The sequence below is a fragment of the Arvicanthis niloticus genome, chromosome 4 (genome assembly GCF_011762505.2).
Source record: "Arvicanthis niloticus isolate mArvNil1 chromosome 4, mArvNil1.pat.X, whole genome shotgun sequence".
Lineage (NCBI taxonomy): Eukaryota > Metazoa > Chordata > Mammalia > Rodentia > Muridae > Arvicanthis > Arvicanthis niloticus.
In genome coordinates this window covers 127,487,896-127,505,218 of record NC_047661.1, presented here as the reverse complement: position 1 = coordinate 127,505,218, position 17,323 = coordinate 127,487,896, and the positions used below count along the sequence as shown (strand labels likewise).

Below are 17,323 nucleotides of genomic sequence, written 5' to 3'. Positions count from 1 at the left end.
TCTTATACATTACCTTCTGAGCACAGTCCTCCCCCCACCCAGTCCCCTTCCACTCCCTTCTCCCCAGATCCACTCCTCCATTTCCCTTGAGAGAAGAACAAGCCTCCCAGGAATATCAAGTGAACACAGCATAACAAGTTTCAGTAAGACAAGGCAAAACCCATATCAAGGATGGACGAGGCTGCAGGGTCAGGAATTTTGTATTAGCACTTCTGTTTTATGCAGTGTAAACAAAGCTACTGTTCTATGTAGCCGAAAACCCTTTAATCACATTCTGTTCTAGACAGACTGACACACTTGCTTGGTAGGCCCAGAGAAGGACAACTGCCTCTCACTTCACTTACTTTCCTTCACCTCATGCCTCAGCTTGAAGTCCGATTTGCAGGGAGACCTTTCGCAAATGGCCACGATTTGGATGAGGCCACGGTACTCTAGGATCTCTGAAATCTACTCCTCTTCCTTTTGTTCCTTAGCAACAATCATGTGTGTAACTGCCTGCATATCTGTCTGTCTCCCTGCGCACACTGCAACCTAACTTCTAGTTGTCTAGTTCAGTGCTGGTATGTGAATGAGTGAACAGGAAGAGGAAGTGTGAGATGGTGCATGGAGTTAGAAAGAGCAGGACCACCATGTTCTTGTGCCAAAGGACGGAGTCCAGGTACATGTCCTATCTGTGCCACCTAATGAAGGGAAAATTTCTGGTTGTTTCATGTGATGCGGACTCATGTGCTGTTTAGCTGAAGCAGACCCGTGAGAGGACACGTGATATTTGGAGAAAGCATAAGTGGGACTCAAGGGACAATGGCAGGCGCTTGTATAGGTAGCCTGGCAACACTTGTTTCTGTTGGATCCTGACCCTTTGCTGATTTGTGTTTGGGGACACATTTTGAATTGGACTTTTGCTATCCTGACACTACTAAACTGGACTGCTGGTATCCTGACAGAAAAGATTGAAATAGCTCTAAAGAACTGTTTCTAAACAGGTCTACGTTCCCTTGTCCTGTTTGCCATCTTTTCTCCCCTACCTTTGGATGCTGGGCTAGAAGTGGTGTTGAAGCATTCGAGAACCCTTATTAAAGTAGGTTTTGAAAAAATATAAGCCCCCAACCTAACTTCTAATTTTACTGATGTTTTCAAGAGTTTTTGAACTCCAAGAAGCAAAGCTACTAACATGTATGGGGCTGTTCTCGGAAGAACAGTTAAAGCATCAGTTATACAAGGCCAACCTTACAGGAAGGACTTTCTAAGGTAAGTTTTCATGAGTCACTGCCATTTTACACATGCCCGCCTGTGGTCAGACTCAAGGGATACTTTATTGTCTGCTTGGCTTTCTCTTTCCCGTCCTCTGTTTCCTCCACTGAGGAAAACGAAAGTTAAGCCAGGGCAATTGCCGTGCAGCCAACTAAACGCCCAACAGAGCATTTCCTGTTAGGAGTTTCAGTTTGGTTTCTTTTTTCTAGACTCAGGCACTTAAAGATAGACAAAGAGCTTTTGATCCTCCAACTGCTCAAGGACCCAGAAAAAAAGAGTTCTGTAGTTAATTAATTCACCTGTTAGTTCAGTCTGCTCCTCCTTGCAGCTGCAGGTAAGCACTTCCCCCAACTTCAGATCTGCTGAGTTCTCTTTGGTTTTCAGGGTGAAGCTGACAGGGTGACCGAACTGCTCTCCTTTCTGTTCTTTGTGTAAAGAAAGTGGGCACACTGCTAATGTAAGAATAAATTGTAAAAATGAAATTTTAGGTCTCAACGTGAGTTTCTTAGGCTCAGAGTTTCAATTTACACTCAAGTGTTAGCTGCCCCTGGGGTGCATTCCAAGGGCTTGAATAAACATTTCAAAGGCACAAAAGACCCAAGATAGAGGCAATAAAACACCTGGGTAAACGGAAGTCACTTGAAAGGAATTCTCCCAGGAGCAAGATACAGATGTAAATTAGGATAATTGGGATGGGGGCTAGATGGAAACCAGGCTTGGGAACGGATGTTTGATATATCCAATCATATGTAACCGCGCCAAACTTTCCCGCTCTCCCCAACCCCTACCCATAAATATCCCAAGTTTCCTGGGCTTGTGGTCGGAATCTCTATCTCTTGCGTGAGATATATTCCGGCCCGAGGGCCCTCGTCATTAAACCTCCTCTGCAATTGCATCAAGAAGGTTTCTCGTGTGTCCTTGGGTTCGTGCAGGTCCGGACTTGGGTGAGAGTCCCCTTTTGGGGTCTTACATTTTGGTTCCCTGACCGGGAAACCTCGCGACCACCCTAGACACACGACGACCCCTTGGAGGTAGGTTTGTGTGAGTGGTGTGTGTGAGAGTGCGGCGCCGCTGTCCTTGTCTCTTTGTTATGGTTTCTTCTGCTGTCTTTGTTTCTGTGTTTTGATATCGGTTTCTTTGGTGAGGGGAGTCTTCCCCATCGGAGACTGAGTGCAGCTGTCATTGTGGACCGTGAGGGCCCAATGACTGTGGATGGACAGACGTGTTGAAACCCACAGGCTGCAGCCCGGGAAGGACGCTTCACGGGTGGTTAGGGAGTCAGAGTGGTCTGGCTGCCCTTGGGGAAAGGCGGTATCCTTCCCCATCTGGGTTAGGGAGTCAGGGAGGTCTGACTGCCCTGTTTTGGAACAGGAGATGAGTGCTCCTGCTAGGGGGAAGATGTGGAATCCTTCCCGTCAGAGGTCGCGTTTGGCTGGTTCTATGAGACCAAACTCGGGCAAGTGTGTCTGACTGTGTTAGTTCTGTGTGTTTATATTTTGTGTACAGTCTTTCTGGAACCCCTCCCTGCCGCTACTGTGTGGCAGAGTACCTGAGCCAGGCTCCACAACCACTGGCTGCCCTGGCCCCCTCGGTGGTCCCCTCTTCGCCAGCGCTCGAGCCGCCCTGGTACTGGAAGCCAGAGTACATGCAGGTCTCCCACCCACCGCAGTTTAAAAGGCGGGAGATGAGTTCCCAGCCTCCCGCCCGTGATGAATTAAGTACGAGCGGGAGGCGAGAGGCGGGTGGCGAACACCTGCAGGCGGGCGCCTAGCGAGAGATAAGGGCTTTAGTGAGTGCACTCGACATCCTGAGAACTACGTTTCCCAACAGGCTTTGCAGCTTTGACAATTATATCCAAGATGGCAGCCGGCCTGAGAACTACGTTTCCCAACAGGCCATGCGGTTTCCAGACACTGCTGCGATTGTTGACAATTCTGTGCCACTGATATAGTGATGGGGCAGTCTATCGTGTTGTCTTTCCTTGTCTTTTCTTGATAAACTTCGTTCTGTGTTATTTGTTTCACATGTTCTTGGACTCTGACTGACAATTGACGTTCCTTTTCTTTTTTCTGGACTGATACTGTGTTAACATCCTGAGTTTTAAAAGCAGAAGCAATGAGACAGGCTGGTCCTGTTCCACAGCTTGTGGCCAAGAGAAAGCTCTGTTCCTCTGGAGGAAGAGACAGAGTGTGTCAGGTGCCTGATTTGGTGTGATGAACTACTAAAACTGCTTACTTAATTTAGTTTAAAACTTACTTGTGAGACAGTCTTAATTTACACAAGAAAAACATAATTCGCCCTGCTGTGTGGCCAGGAGAAGGACACCAACAGAAAGAACCTTGAAGAGAACAGACTGTTTTCAAAAGCGGCTCTTAGAAGGGGGCCAGCAGTTTTTTTTTGGCTTCTATGATAAGAGAGTTGATAGTGGGTTTTCCTAGTTTAATAAATAAAAGAGCACTTTTTTCCTTTAGTTACAGCTAAAAAGTTACAGGCTGTCCTGAGTCAGAATATATATATATAAGCTTCTATTTTGATAGACTTTCTAGCCATTGCTGTCTGAGATAATTTCATTATGTATATGAGACTTTCATCAAGATTTGGTTCAAAGGTGAGAGTTCAGACAAGAAGAAGTGGTGAGGACTTGTGCTCTTATATTAGATATAAAATGTTTACTTTCCTGTTCTTGTTGTGTATCACTTCTAAAACAATATTCTAATTAGAAATAACTCTTTAAAAGATTTTTATAGAACTATGACTAAAGTTTCTATTTTGTCAAAAGTTAAATTTAAATAAGTATCAAATCATTAATACTATGTGAGCCTTCAACATCTTAATAGTCTTTACTGTGAAATGCTGTAGATAAAGTTATTCATTCTGATTTGATTTCTTTCTTAAGAGCTTCAGAGGTGAGCTCACATTACACCTGTAGACAAGGTACTGTTTACAGACTGAACTAGGTTGTGGTCTCTAGTGTGAGGGGAACAACAGTCATGCAGCCTCACAAATACATCAGTCTACACAGAGTTCTAAAAGACTACTGCTTTTACAGGTGATCAAAGCAATGAATAAGATAAGAGCCTTTCTTCCACAAGACCCTTGTAGGTTCTGGTCTTCAGGAGTGAAGAACAAAAGAAGACACTGGAAAAAGAATGCTCCTTCAGGATGGGGACCCCATCAATTGATCAGGCTGTGGTCAACAGCGGGTTATAGAAGGTAAGGGACACCCAAAGGCCCACGCCAGATTCCATTGACAGATCTTGAGAGAGCTACATGAGATCCCACTAATTTTAATCAAGACACATGAGGTTAAGCAAGGGTCAGATAAGTTACCCACAGCCTTTCTAGACTAGCTCATAGAGACATTCTGTCAGTGTAGACAAGGCTTCAGAGGCTAGAGAGACTACAAGATAAGTCATTGAAAGATTTAAGAAGTATCAGGGAGAAAGGAAAAGAAAGATAAGATAGATGAAATCATAGACAGGATTAAAATTATTGATGATAATAGCAAGTGTGAGAAGATTTAGTCTAAAAGAAAGGAGTAGAGAAGGTTTAGTGTAAGTCTAGAAGAAAAGAGTAGAGAAAAAGAATAGAGATAAGTTGCTGTGAAAGTCTAGAGAAAAAGAATGGAGAAGATAGAAAGTCTAGAGAGAGGTGAAGAAAAACAAAGGTGACAGAGAAAGAATTTACAGAAAGCAGAAAAGAGGGACTTCAATCAAAGAGAGATAAAACTCTGAAAAAAAGACCAGTGTGCGCATTGCAAGTAAAGGAGCCAGCTTCAGGGTCCAAGAGGGCCCTAACAAATAGAAGCCAGGGCCAGAAAATCCCAGGCCTCGAAAAACACCCCAAGTGGCGAAGATAACAGCTCTGTGTGAAGACGGCTATTGAGATAGACGGGGCAGCTTGGAGCCACCCAACTTTTGATAGACACAGGGGCTTCCTCCAGGCCAATGGGTCAAAACGTATTCATGGACTACCTGAAAATGGTGGACTAAGAGATGGGCTGGGTATCCCATTCATTTATGGTCATCCTAGCCTGCTCCTATCCCCTGTCTGGTTGAGGGAATACTCCCTAGGATGGACATCCAGATACAACACTTCCTGGGCTGCAACTAGCTGACAAGAATTCAACGGATAGAAGACTGACTTCAGCCAGGAGCCAAGGTAACCTGCTTTACAGACGGGAGCAGTTTTCTCCATGCTGGTCAGAGACAAGCCAGCGCTACTGTGGTGGACACATGCCATCTGGACTGACTCCCCACCCCTGAGATCATCGGTGCAGAGAACTTGGGACTTGGAACTTGGGGCTGACAAGAAAGCCAACATCTGCATGGACAACAGGTATGCTTTTGCCACAGCCCATGTCTGCAGGACTATATACCAAGAAAGGAAACCCTGATGAAGCCAGGAACTGTGAGTATCCGTTGCCCAGGACACCAAAAAGGGAGGAGACTCAGTGGCCTGAGGCAATAACTGGACAAATCAATTGTCTTGATATGAGAGCCTGTTCCAGTTGTGGGCCTAAGAGATGGCCTCACTTAAAGCACAGAATAAGAGAAAGAACTCAGATTGCTAGCCATCCTGCCAGATACTATCTAGAGAAAAAGAGAAAATGGTGCACACAAGAAGGGAGAACTATACTCCCCAGAAAGCAAAGGATTTACCAGGCTAAATACACAGATGGACTCTTAAGATATGAGTGCAACCAAGCAGCCAAGAGATTTAAAAACATATAATAGACCTCAGGTTTTGGGCCAGAGAAATGATAAGACAGTGTAAGATATGCCAACAAGTAAAGGCTTATGAGACTTAGAGTAAATAAGAAAAAAAAAAAAAAAAAAAAGTTAGAAGGGAACAGCCTAGAATAGAAGTTGTCCCGAGGTTTTCAAACATCTGAGATAATTAGATCAGATAATAGCCTTGCCTTTGTTTGTAAGATAAGTCAGAAATTGTCAGAAATATTAGAGACTAATTAGAAGCTCCACTGTTTATACTGTCTCCAGAGCTTAGGACAGGTAGAGAGAATAAACAGAACCCTAAAAAACTAAATTACCCCTGAGAACTGGCGCTGGCTAGAGTGTCCCTTTCCTTGTCCCTATTCCAAACCCAGAATGTCCCTCTTGTGTGAGAGATGATTTTTCAGGCCACTAAGAAACTATTCCTGATGCTGTTGAACATAACTCGGGCCGACACCTGCGTTTGATGCCAACTGGAGAGAACAGCTAGACACCTGAACAACCTCCTCAGGCTCAAGATCACCTGCCGTTCTACAAGGCCAAGGACCAGCAGGCCTTGACTCCTGAGATATGCCCATCCTGGAGACACAGGGATAGAGATTGCCCAATTGTCAGAGATAAGAGACATTTGAATCTAAACTGTGTCCCAGACACAGCCTTAAAGAGTGGGACTTAAGCTACATATGTACATCCTCGAGATGAAAAAAAGCCAACAGGCCCATTAGTGTGTGTATATGTATATGTATATGTAGAGAGAGAGAGAGACAGCTACTTTACCTAAGTACATACTAGAGACCATCCAGGGGGTAAGAAAAAGATAGTTAAAGATTCAATGACAAAGATATAATTCGATGCTTAGACAACAATATCACTCTTTACACCCAGATGATGATTCATAATTCCAAGATTGGAATTTGACCATGAGAGAAAAGGAGGAAATGTAAGAATAAATTGTAAAAATGAAATTTTAGGTCTCAACGTGAGTTTCTTAGGCTCAGAGTTTCAATTTACACTCAAGTGTTAGCTGCCCCTGGGGTGCATTCCAAGGGCTTGAATAAACATTTCAAAGGCACAAAAGACCCAAGATAGAGGCAATAAAACACCTGGGTAAACGGAAGTCACTTGAAAGGAATTCTCCCAGGAGCAAGATACAGATGTAAATTAGGATAATTGGGATGGGGGCTAGATGGAAACCAGGCTTGGGAACGGATGTTTGATATATCCAATCATATGTAACCGCGCCAAACTTTCCCGCTCTCCCCAACCCCTACCCATAAATATCCCAAGTTTCCTGGGCTTGTGGTCGGAATCTCTATCTCTTGCGTGAGATATATTCCGGCCCGAGGGCCCTCGTCATTAAACCTCCTCTGCAATTGCATCAAGAAGGTTTCTCGTGTGTCCTTGGGTTCGTGCAGGTCCGGACTTGGGTGAGAGTCCCCTTTTGGGGTCTTACACTAACTTCAGGAAGAGTGGGCTCTAGAACAATCTCCAATAATTCTGTCACGTTTTAACTATGACTTGCTCCATATAGTCAGATTCTCTTTGGAAGAAAAGTGTTCCTTGGAAAGTAGAAGCCATCTCCGTGTCTCTCCTCTGTTCTCTTTACTCCTTTCACAGACATCTGCACACATCATCGGCTTGCTTATTTCTGTGCATCTTCCGTGTGTAAAGTGTATGAGTGCAATCTCTGATATTGCTTTAAGGCAACACTTTATAGAGATGACACCAGACCTAGCTTTTCATGCTTTAGTTTGCTTTTTAAATTAAAAGAAAATTATTTGACCTTTACCCATGTTTATAAAAAATAGAGCTAATCCATTCATGCCAACCTGTGTAGATGTGCCAAAATGGGACCAACTGACCAATGCATGTATTCATACAGTGCAGGCCTGCCTGTACTTTGTGCTGAACTCTATGTGGCCATAAGGACAATCACAACCCTCCAACTATAAAAATGATGTGGAGACTTTCTTATCATTTATAATAACATAGGCCCTGTAGCTGGGCAGACTCTCAGCTAGCTTGTACAAATTAACCCTCACTATTCCTAGTCTATGCTTTTCCACTCATTCTTTCCTCCTCTGTGTCCCTGGAAAAAATCTCTGGAATCTGCTTCTTTTCCTAGAGACCCTCTTTCTGTCCAGAAGTCCTGCCTTCTACTTCCTACCCAGCTATTAGCCATCAGATCTTTACTAAGTCAATCAGAAGGTGAAGGAGGATGGACATTTACGAACTACTAAGGCAGGTGATGAGCCATAGAAACAGTACCAAATCCTGCCAGCCAGTATTTACTCTCTGCCCTTCCAGAATTAACAATTGAATAAAACAGATACATTTAAACAAAGGTATAAAAGGTCATCCCAACAGTAAAGACTATGTGATCCACAAACCATAGATAAAATATTTGTTGATTACTAATTTTTATTGTGTATTTTTCTCTAGTCTGGAGTTTACTGTCAACCAATGTTAAATTTTATTTATTTATAGACAAGCTTTCCCTGTATAATTCTGGCTGGACTGGAGCTCACTATCTATGTAGATCAGGGTGGGTTGAAAATCACTGTGTATGTAGATCAGATTGGCTTTATACTCATGGAAATCTACTTACCTCTGGTGTCTCCTGAGTGCCGCGATTAAAGGAGCGTGCCATTATTCCCAGTCCAACGCTTAAGTTTAACGCTATTTGTCATTGCAAAAGTATTTATTTCTCATATATAACTGCTATCACTCCATTTCTACACATTATATTATAGACTTCAAATTCCTAATGTGTTTTTTTGGGGTCAGAGGTCAATAGAACTCACTGGAACGAAACAGAAGCTTGAACTAAACTCACAGAACTAAACAGGACTTTAAACTGCTATATTTTGCTAGTCACTCAACTTCTATCTGTTTTTCTGTCAGTTACAGGGACATGGAAGTGACAACCCTATTGACATGGATAGAAGAAAAGATGCTGGAAAGGCTGCTTGGGAACGCATCTTTGACTCTTCTTTATGAGTCTAGTGTTCACAAACTTGTCGAGATGAGTAACAAATGTTCCCTTCAGGGGTCCACAATGACAGTATTTCACCTGAAGCAAGATATAATTGTGGGTGTTTTTATGCTGGAGGATTTTCCCAGTTTAGACTCTGAAAAGCTATGTACTTGTGCTTGGTTTTCATTGAAAAAGAATAATAGCTCTGAAATACGAGCTTTATTTCTCAACACACAAGTAACAGTTAATTCTACAGGTCTGCATATGATCTCACCCGGTAGTTTGACACTCACTGTGGATTTTCGCTTTGGATGCACACTTTATCTAAATGATGAAGCAATAGAGGAACTAGAACTCAATCCTAAATATGACTCTCGATGTTGGCAATGTGAAATTTTTCGAGTTGATGGTATGTACAAAAGGATAATCTGCTTTCGCGTTTGGTTCTAGTTTTTGCAGTTATGTGTTGTCATTGGTGTGTAAGGGCACGGAAATGATGAATCTGTTGTGCACTGAGGACTGAGGACTACAAACTACTGTGAGCAAAGAGATTTAAGATGTACATATAAAAGACAGATTTTGCCTTGCTCCCTCTGTCCTTCTGCTGTACCCACAAATACATTTTAAATGTGCGTTAACTTAGACTTTTCTTTGTTCTGTAAAACTATAAAAATGTTGTCAGAATGCTTCCACATTGGAACATGGAATTTGAGGTAACATAAATCTGTATTCTCTGGTCATAGTAACTCAAAATGTCTTCAAAACAAACTCTGTCTTATTCCTTTAAAACAGAAAGACAGAGCTGGAGATATAGTTAAGACAGGAGACAGGAGAGAGGAGAAGAAGGGAGAGAAGGAAGGAGGGAGAAACTGATAGCAGAGACCAGGAGGGTGAAACCGATTATACAATTGCAGAGATTCATCTTTTCTCCTCTTCCTCTCAGGATGCTGCCAACCTGAGCTCTCAGTTGGAAAGGCCAAGATTAAACAAGCAGACCAGCCCTGTTTAGGAGGGAGACTTGGCCATAGACAGCCAAGCAAGTCAGGGAACTTATTGTGATGTGCTTGTTTTCTGTAGGCATAAAGAAAAATCCAGGCTTCATAAAGAAGATGGTGACCGCCAAACAGTAAGTTATGTTCTTGACCTACCTGTTACTCATTTTATTGAGATTAATTGCATTAAGTGCTGACAATGAACTAGTGAGAAAGATAAAAATACCAAATTACTTGGAATGATAATAGTCATCGTTGACAGATAATATTCCAGTTAATTTAAAAAACAGCCCCTTTCTAATTTACATATGCAAATATATTTTTTATTTCCCTTTAATATATTTTTATTCCAAATAATCACTTACTTTCAGTGTTAATATCTCTCTAAAATTTGTGTCTATTGTCTTGCCTGTTCCTTGACTATTTGCATCTATTGTATTGCTAGTTCCTCAACGTACTACTGACCTTAATACTTGCATATAATTAAAGTGGTATAAAAGCAAAAAGAAGGAGGAGAGATGAGATAGGGGGATTCTAGGGAGGGCAAATGGGGAAAAGGGATAACATCTGAAATGTAAATAAATAAAATATCCAATAAAAATATGAAGCTTATATTGGAAATTATAACTAAAAATAAAGTTAATAATGCCTTGTTACAGGTTAAGATTTTATTCTGCTATACAAATGCAATATATCTAAGTGTAAAATGTATAACCTGGGGTGTTTACGGTGTTATACTTAATATATTATAAAGCTACTATCAAAAGAAGAGTGTAACTAAACCCATCCCTAAAGTGGAAGAAATGGAAGCTCTAAGGTAATTATAGTGCTTTGCAGAAGATCTGCTGTTATATTTAATTTCTGCATTCTAAACAGGCACCGAGAAAAATTACTCTCTGCTCTCAAAGCCTACAGGCCTTATGAGCACTTGGTTTCAGAAGTGCACATTCTCTTGGTGGGCCCAGTAGGTTCAGGAAAGTCCAGCTTTATCAACTCAGTGAAGTCTGCTTTCCAAGGCCACCTAACTCGCCAAGCCATCGTGGGATCTGACGAAAGCAGCATCACCAAGCAGGTAAGTTACCTAAGGATTTGTGAAAGTTGGTGACTTTGCAGGTTATACTGAATGTATTTGTTCATTTCTTTGTAATTTTCTCTTACACATAACCTTCTTCATAATCTACAATTAGATGTTAAGTAATTAAGTAAAGCAGAAATATTGCATAAGAATTATCTCCATTCAATAATATTATCCAGAGAAGCCTTTTGTTTTTATAAACCCAAGAATTGATTATATGAAAACACCTTTTCATACTTGTTGCAAATACACTATAAGACTATAGCATCTCTTTGTCATTGGTACTGTATTCAAGAGCTCAAAACATTTCTAACACTTTCACAAGTCGCATCTTGTTTCTTGATGTAGATTTATTCAACATGTCAGCATAGTCTGCAAAGTCAAGGCAAGATGCTATAAAACATCAAGTCTTTTAAGCATTAACTGAGATTCTTCAATGTCTGAACTCTGGTGATGTCATAGATGGGTTCTGAACTTTCTAGTAGAGTGCAGTGTTAGAGCATCTTCTGTACCGCATGTGGAAGAAGAACTGTGACTACATAGCTTGACGTGGTCCCTCATGCCTTAATCCCAGCCCTCTGAGGCTGAGGTAGGAGGATCATGCTGGTCCCAGGCCACTCACTATATTAAAACAGCAAATTTTCCCTTTCCCTCTTGTTTTGAATGCTAACAAATATCCTTTAACTCAGTTTTTTTTTTTTTTTTTTAACAGTACAGAGTTTATTCTATTAAAGATGGAAAAAGCGGGGAAACACTCCCATTTATGCTGTGTGACTCAATGGGGCTAGAGGAAGGGGAGGAAGCAGGGCTGTGCATGGATGACATTCCTCACATCTTAAAAGGCTGTGTACCAGACAGGTATCAGGTAAGATATCCTCCATCCCAAGGCACTGTAAATTGTTTCATTGCTTTTTACCATACAAGACCATTTGGGCTGCCACATGTGATTCCAACATTAGTACTACTCCACTTTGTGTGTGTGTGTGTGTGTGTGTGTGTGTGTGTGTGTGTGTGTATTCATGAGAGAAAGGTAAAGAGATGGTCCTCATGTTCTATGCCATTGTGAAATAACTAAATGGCAGGATTCGACTTATCTAAATTCCAGGAGATGTTTACAGGATGGTTCTGTTTACATGGTTCTTTTCATAATGTCAACCATGAGAAGAAGTCATTTAAGTAGTTAAACCAGTGGTAGTTTAATTTTGTGTATGTTTAAGTGTAGAGAAGATGTTAGTTCACCTTCTGTTGAAGTATTCCGTAAGAATGGGGCAATGCTACCTCATGCCAGGACCTGTATAAATGGGTAGCCATGAAGAAAGTTACATAATAGTTTTTCTAAGCCTTGGATTTTAAATGTATGAAATGTAAGAACGTCATGGCCCATGTCCTAGAATATCTTAGAACAATGGTAATACATTGTAAGTGCTTATAGAGTTAACAATTTAGCGCCTTACTTTTAAGTGTGGAATATGGTGGAATTGGCTTCCATTTCTAGACACCGGTTCTTTTTTTCCCTCTTAGTTGAACTTCATTGAAAAGCTTGATTATGTGATCCTTCATTCATTTAAAATTATTTATTAAAAATATAATTTATTCTAGATATGAAAAGAATCACTGAAAAAATCCACAGTTAATTAAAAGCACAGGCATTATTTTTGAGAGACTCACAGTCTAGTTAGGTCAAGGAATTACAAAGTTACAGGAAGGAAAAAAGGCAGAAAGACGGAGAGAGTCATATCACTAAGGCCCTCAGGTTTCATAGCAAGGAGCAAGTAAATTCAGCCCAACATTGAACACACACACACACACACACGCACACACACACAGTACATACTTAAATGTTTGCTATGTTTTGCAATCTATTTTGATTGTGGTAAGGACATACTAACTTGGAAATTGATATTTCTTTCATTTAACTTCACCTTATTTTGCCTTGAAAAAAATTAAGAAGGAATCCTTGTCTTTAAGTTTAAATGTCATCTCTCTCTCCTCTCTGTCTGCCCCTCTCCATCCATGAGTTCATTTAAGTGTGCAAAATTCTCAAAGAGGAACTTTAAATGGTGGTAACAAATCTTAATGGTATTTGCTTCCGGATATTGGAGATTTGAGTTGGGTTTTAAAAGTATTTGCATTTTCCTTAATGATTACAGTGGGTAGTTAACAATTTTACCATAACAATAAAGCCAGTTGTCTCTGAGAAAGCTCAGTGAGTGAGATCTTGGCATCTATGCTAGGAGGAAGCTTTAACTAAGCAACCAGGGAAGAAGCTGGGGAAAGAGGAGACTGAGTGGCTGTGTTTTCTGCTGTACAAATTAAGCAGAGGCTCTGCAAAGTATCAACTTCTGTTTCCATACAGTTCAATCCATGTAAGCCAATTAAGCCGAAGCACTTCACTTCCGCCGTCTCTCCACCTCTGAAGGACAGGATTCACTGCGTGGCTTTTGTCCTGGACATCAGCTCTGTTAATACACTCTCTGATAAAATGCTGGGAAAGCTGAAAAAGATCCACAAAGATGTAGTAGACTGTGGTAAGTCTCGTTGTATAAACGTTGAAATTGTTGAAATGATTACAATTTCGTAGGAAGTTACAAAGGAGTTAGTGAAGAGGCACATGTTCTGTAGCCTTTGGCGAATGTCCCGAGCCCCAAGTTGGTGGCAAGCGCAGACCAGATCACTGAAAAACTTGTCTAGCCCTCAGAACTGAAGGCCTAGGCTGTCTATAGGTTTCATTTGTATAATCCTCTTGTGGGTTTTTTGTTTTATGTTTTTTTTTTAAACTAAAACAGCTGACCATTTTATTTTCACATTTCACAATGTAAGTGAAAACTGCCCCTTTTTGTATCACTTCTCCCTCCAAAAGTATTCTCTCTGTTAGGAAGGAAGTTCTTTGCCATGCATCTTGTAAACACTCAGGCTCAGCACCAAGATCTCCTGGTGAAATAGAACAAGAAATACAAAACGATAAAGAGTGCTTCTGCTCTTATCTGTCTGGCCGGGTCATGCCGGGATGAGTGGGCACCATCATAGGCGAGCAGGAGGTCTCATCATTGGAGGCCCGAGCATCATGGGCATGTAGCCTCCCATGGGTGGTCTCATCCCAGGAGCTGGTCCCACAGGCATCATCCCAAAAGGAGAGGGACCCATCATTGGCATCATGGGAGGGCCTCTCATGTGGGGCACAGGCATCTGCCAGGGGAAGAAGGACCCGGGAGAGTTGGGGGAGGTGGGATCATAGTTCCTGCAGGCAGAGAAGCAGAGAGTGGAGCAGGAGAGATCTTTCCTTGTTGAAATGCAGCCATTGTTTTGTCAGTCAGGCTCTGGGACTGCTCTTCCATCCATTTCTGGTAATAGTCTTTCATATTTTCTTTGTGTTTCTGAGCACTGCAAGTGTGTCTTCCTCACAGATGAAGAATCGTGGGATATGTAACACAGTAGTCAAAATAAGACTTAGGCATGATGCTCACAGGCTACCCGGGTCCCCTCTTGTGGTTTTTAAAGGGACTCACCTTCTCACAGAAATTAGCTAATAAGATCAAAACCAGGAAGCTGACACTGTTACACTGTTTTATCACTTAGTAATTCATGAATAGATAGCTATGCCTACAACTCAGGATACACAGAATCATCTCATCCCTACAAAGATTACACTCTGACCATTCACCATCTTTAACTACTGTGTCCACATCTTTATGGTTATGTCTTCATTTGAGAATATCATATAAATAGGATTATATATAAATTCATAGGCCACGTTTTGAGAATGGTTGTTTTAATTTGGCCTAACTAACAGCCTTTCAAGTTTATGCCAGACCTTCTACGGAGTGACTGTTTTACTCTTTGCTTGTTGAGTAATATTCCCTTGTATAGGTATACCAGGATGCGTTTACCCATTGTCTAGGTTTTAGATATTATAAAAAATGTTTCTGAACATCAGTGCTTTAATTTTTTTGTTGTTTAGGGAGCATGGCTCCTTAAGGGTAAGACTTCCATGTAATGAAGAAAATATATATCAATTTTAAAAAAATCACCAAAATACTACACTGAGAAATGACACCATGTTACCTTCTAATTAGAGCTTTATGTCCAGTCCAGGTTTTCTGTATTCTTTTTAAAATTTGGTATTGTTGTTGTCATTATTAAAAATTAACATCTGTAATAGTTATGTAAAATATATTATCACAGTCTTAATTTGCTTTACCTAATCAACGCTTTAGTTCAATCGTGCAATAGCCATATTTCTCACTTTAAGAGCATACGAAGTTTTCAGATTTACTGTGAGTTTAGATATATCTCAAAGTTAGCTCTCCTGTTGGAAGGAAACAAGCTTTGGAAGAAGATCTATTCCATCCTGAGATTACTGGGAATAGTTCACATCCAGCTTTTCAGAGAACAGTGTTTGTACATACATTTAAAAACTATCATGGCACATTCCTATAATAACGGTGTCTGTTTGATTCAGGTGTAGGACACGTAGCCCTGCTTACAAATGTGAAGAACTACGATGAAGTTCTTGATGACAATTTTGTCAACATGGCAGAAAGTGTGACTTCTCTAAGCCAGGTAAAACGTGGTGCATATAACCAGTTGGTATAGGGATAGAATCACAGCAATGTGCTCGAGCACTGTCTTCTCTCAATCCCCAAGCTTACTGTTTGTGTGTGTGCGTGCATGTGTGTGTGCACAGGGTGAAATTCAGGGTGAAATGAGAATTAGGTCAAGCGTGTTTGAGGCCTTGAGTTCAGTCATTAGTACAAATATCTGGATTGACTGCTCAGTTCAGTCCAGCTTAGATTTTGCTTTACAACCATAATTATCCATATAATTGTATTATGAAAAAGATTTGTCAAGCCATTGTCATTTCAGTCTCTACCATTAATTGGACTTAATACTCAGTTAAATTTCTAGTATATTCTTCATAGGTACACATATGTATGCTTCATAAATATATTTTTTTTTTACATAAAATGCATCTTAAAAACATTTCCCACAGGTACAGAATGTTCAAAAGATGCTGAATATTCCTATAGCTAATATCTTGATGGTCAGCAATTATGCTTCGGAACGAAGGTTGGAGCCTATGAAGGATATTCTGATCTTTGCTGCACTCGGGCAGATGTTGAGGGCTGCAGATGATGCCTTAGAGGACTTGCCTCTCGAGGACGCTGGTAACCTGGATCCGTTCTAAAGCACTGTCTTTTGGGAAACCCTCAGCTGTAGTTCAGCGGGGTGTTTGGGGACCATTTTCCTAGCCCTGGCGTGTATTGTAATATGTGCTAATTTCTGCTTTTGCTTGTCTTGTTTTGGAGCAATTTGAGGATTGGCACATGCTCCTGTGACATTAGTGTCCCCGATTTTAGCTTAAGCCTTATTTCTCCAAGAAGAGGCACTCTGCTGAAAGCCTTTGCTAATGTTTGCTGTCCTTCAACAATGAGTCGCATATCAAAAATGAAGGCGATCCCTGAGAAGTGAAGAGAAGAGAGATGTCCTAGGACAAATAGGCTTCCATGTGCCCATACCATCTACAGTTTTATATGTGAAGAACAGAAGTGTCAGATCCCTCTGGAACTGAAGCAGGGGCTCATGAACCATCTGATGTGTGTGCACATCTACTTGTGTCTTTCTCAAGCTCCTTAGGCGAAACAAACTTGGCTTTGCTTTTGCTTCTCCAGCACATTATGCAACTCTATGTGCCCTAATTGACTGCACAGCAGTTACAAAATGATGTAGGTGTCTGCTATTCCAAACAGAGAAGGCATTCTTGAGAAACAGGACTGGATTTGCCCTGTAGTCCCAGCGCTCATCACAAGGTCTAGTAAGCATTAATGATGCACATGCTAACTCCTCCCTAGCGCTTTTTCTAACTTGATGACATTTACTTAGATAGCTAGTACATGTGGATGGGAAGACATGGAGTGAGATGCGGGGAAGGGGAGAAGAAAATAAAGGGTGGAGATGATTTCACTTGTCTCCGATTGAAAGCCTGAATGTCTCTCAACAAATTTAAATGAATTGAAAAAAGCCAATATTTGTTAATAACTTGATTAATTATATCAATGTTTTAATTTCACAAAATAAAGTTTCTTCCTGAATGTTTCCATGCTTGATTTTATTTTTTTTTTTTTATTGGATATTTTATGTATTTACATTTCAAATGTTATCCCTTTTCCCGGTTTCCCTTCTGCAAACCTCCTATCCCATCTCCCTCTTCCTTATTCTATGAGGGTGCTCCCCAATCCACCCACCCACTCCCACCTCACCACCATGATATTCCTCTACACTGGGTCATTGCGCCTTC

At 41.1% G+C, this 17,323-nt stretch overlaps 1 protein-coding gene and 1 pseudogene across 4 annotated transcripts; one reads left to right on the top strand and one right to left on the bottom strand.

Moving 5' to 3' along the window:
- The first annotated feature begins 527 nt into the window (after positions 1–527).
- Positions 528–17,121, top strand: Ifi44l (interferon induced protein 44 like). 4 transcript variants are annotated; one of them, XM_076933406.1, is made up of 9 exons: positions 528–658; positions 1,139–1,248; positions 8,889–9,370; positions 10,039–10,087; positions 10,830–11,025; positions 11,741–11,893; positions 13,385–13,556; positions 15,488–15,588; positions 16,019–17,121. In XM_076933406.1, exons 2-9 carry the CDS (start codon positions 1,172–1,174, stop codon positions 16,211–16,213), a joined length of 1,425 nt encoding a protein of 474 aa, XP_076789521.1. In that variant the 5' UTR covers positions 528–658; positions 1,139–1,171; the 3' UTR covers positions 16,214–17,121. The 4 variants fall into 4 exon arrangements, with proteins under 4 accessions (XP_076789521.1, XP_076789520.1, XP_034355316.1 ...); XM_076933405.1 differs by lacking the exon at positions 528–658 and having other exon boundaries at positions 743–1,248; XM_034499425.2 differs by lacking the exons at positions 528–658; positions 1,139–1,248 and having other exon boundaries at positions 8,890–9,075.
- On the bottom strand, positions 14,009–14,483 carry LOC143442160 (U1 small nuclear ribonucleoprotein C pseudogene; annotated as a pseudogene).
- Positions 17,122–17,323: the final 202 nt, after the last annotated feature.

Excerpts from the sequence above, each read along its gene's own strand:
- Ifi44l (XM_076933406.1), top strand. The coding sequence starts at position 1,172 with ATGTATGGGGCTGTTCTCGGAAGAACAGTTAAAGCATCAGTTATACAA. Across the intron at positions 10,088-10,829 it reads AAGATGGTGACCGCCAAACA|GCACCGAGAAAAATTACTCT; the intron begins GTAAGTTATGTT and ends CATTCTAAACAG. Across the intron at positions 11,026-11,740 it reads AAAGCAGCATCACCAAGCAG|TACAGAGTTTATTCTATTAA; the intron begins GTAAGTTACCTA and ends TTTTTTTAACAG.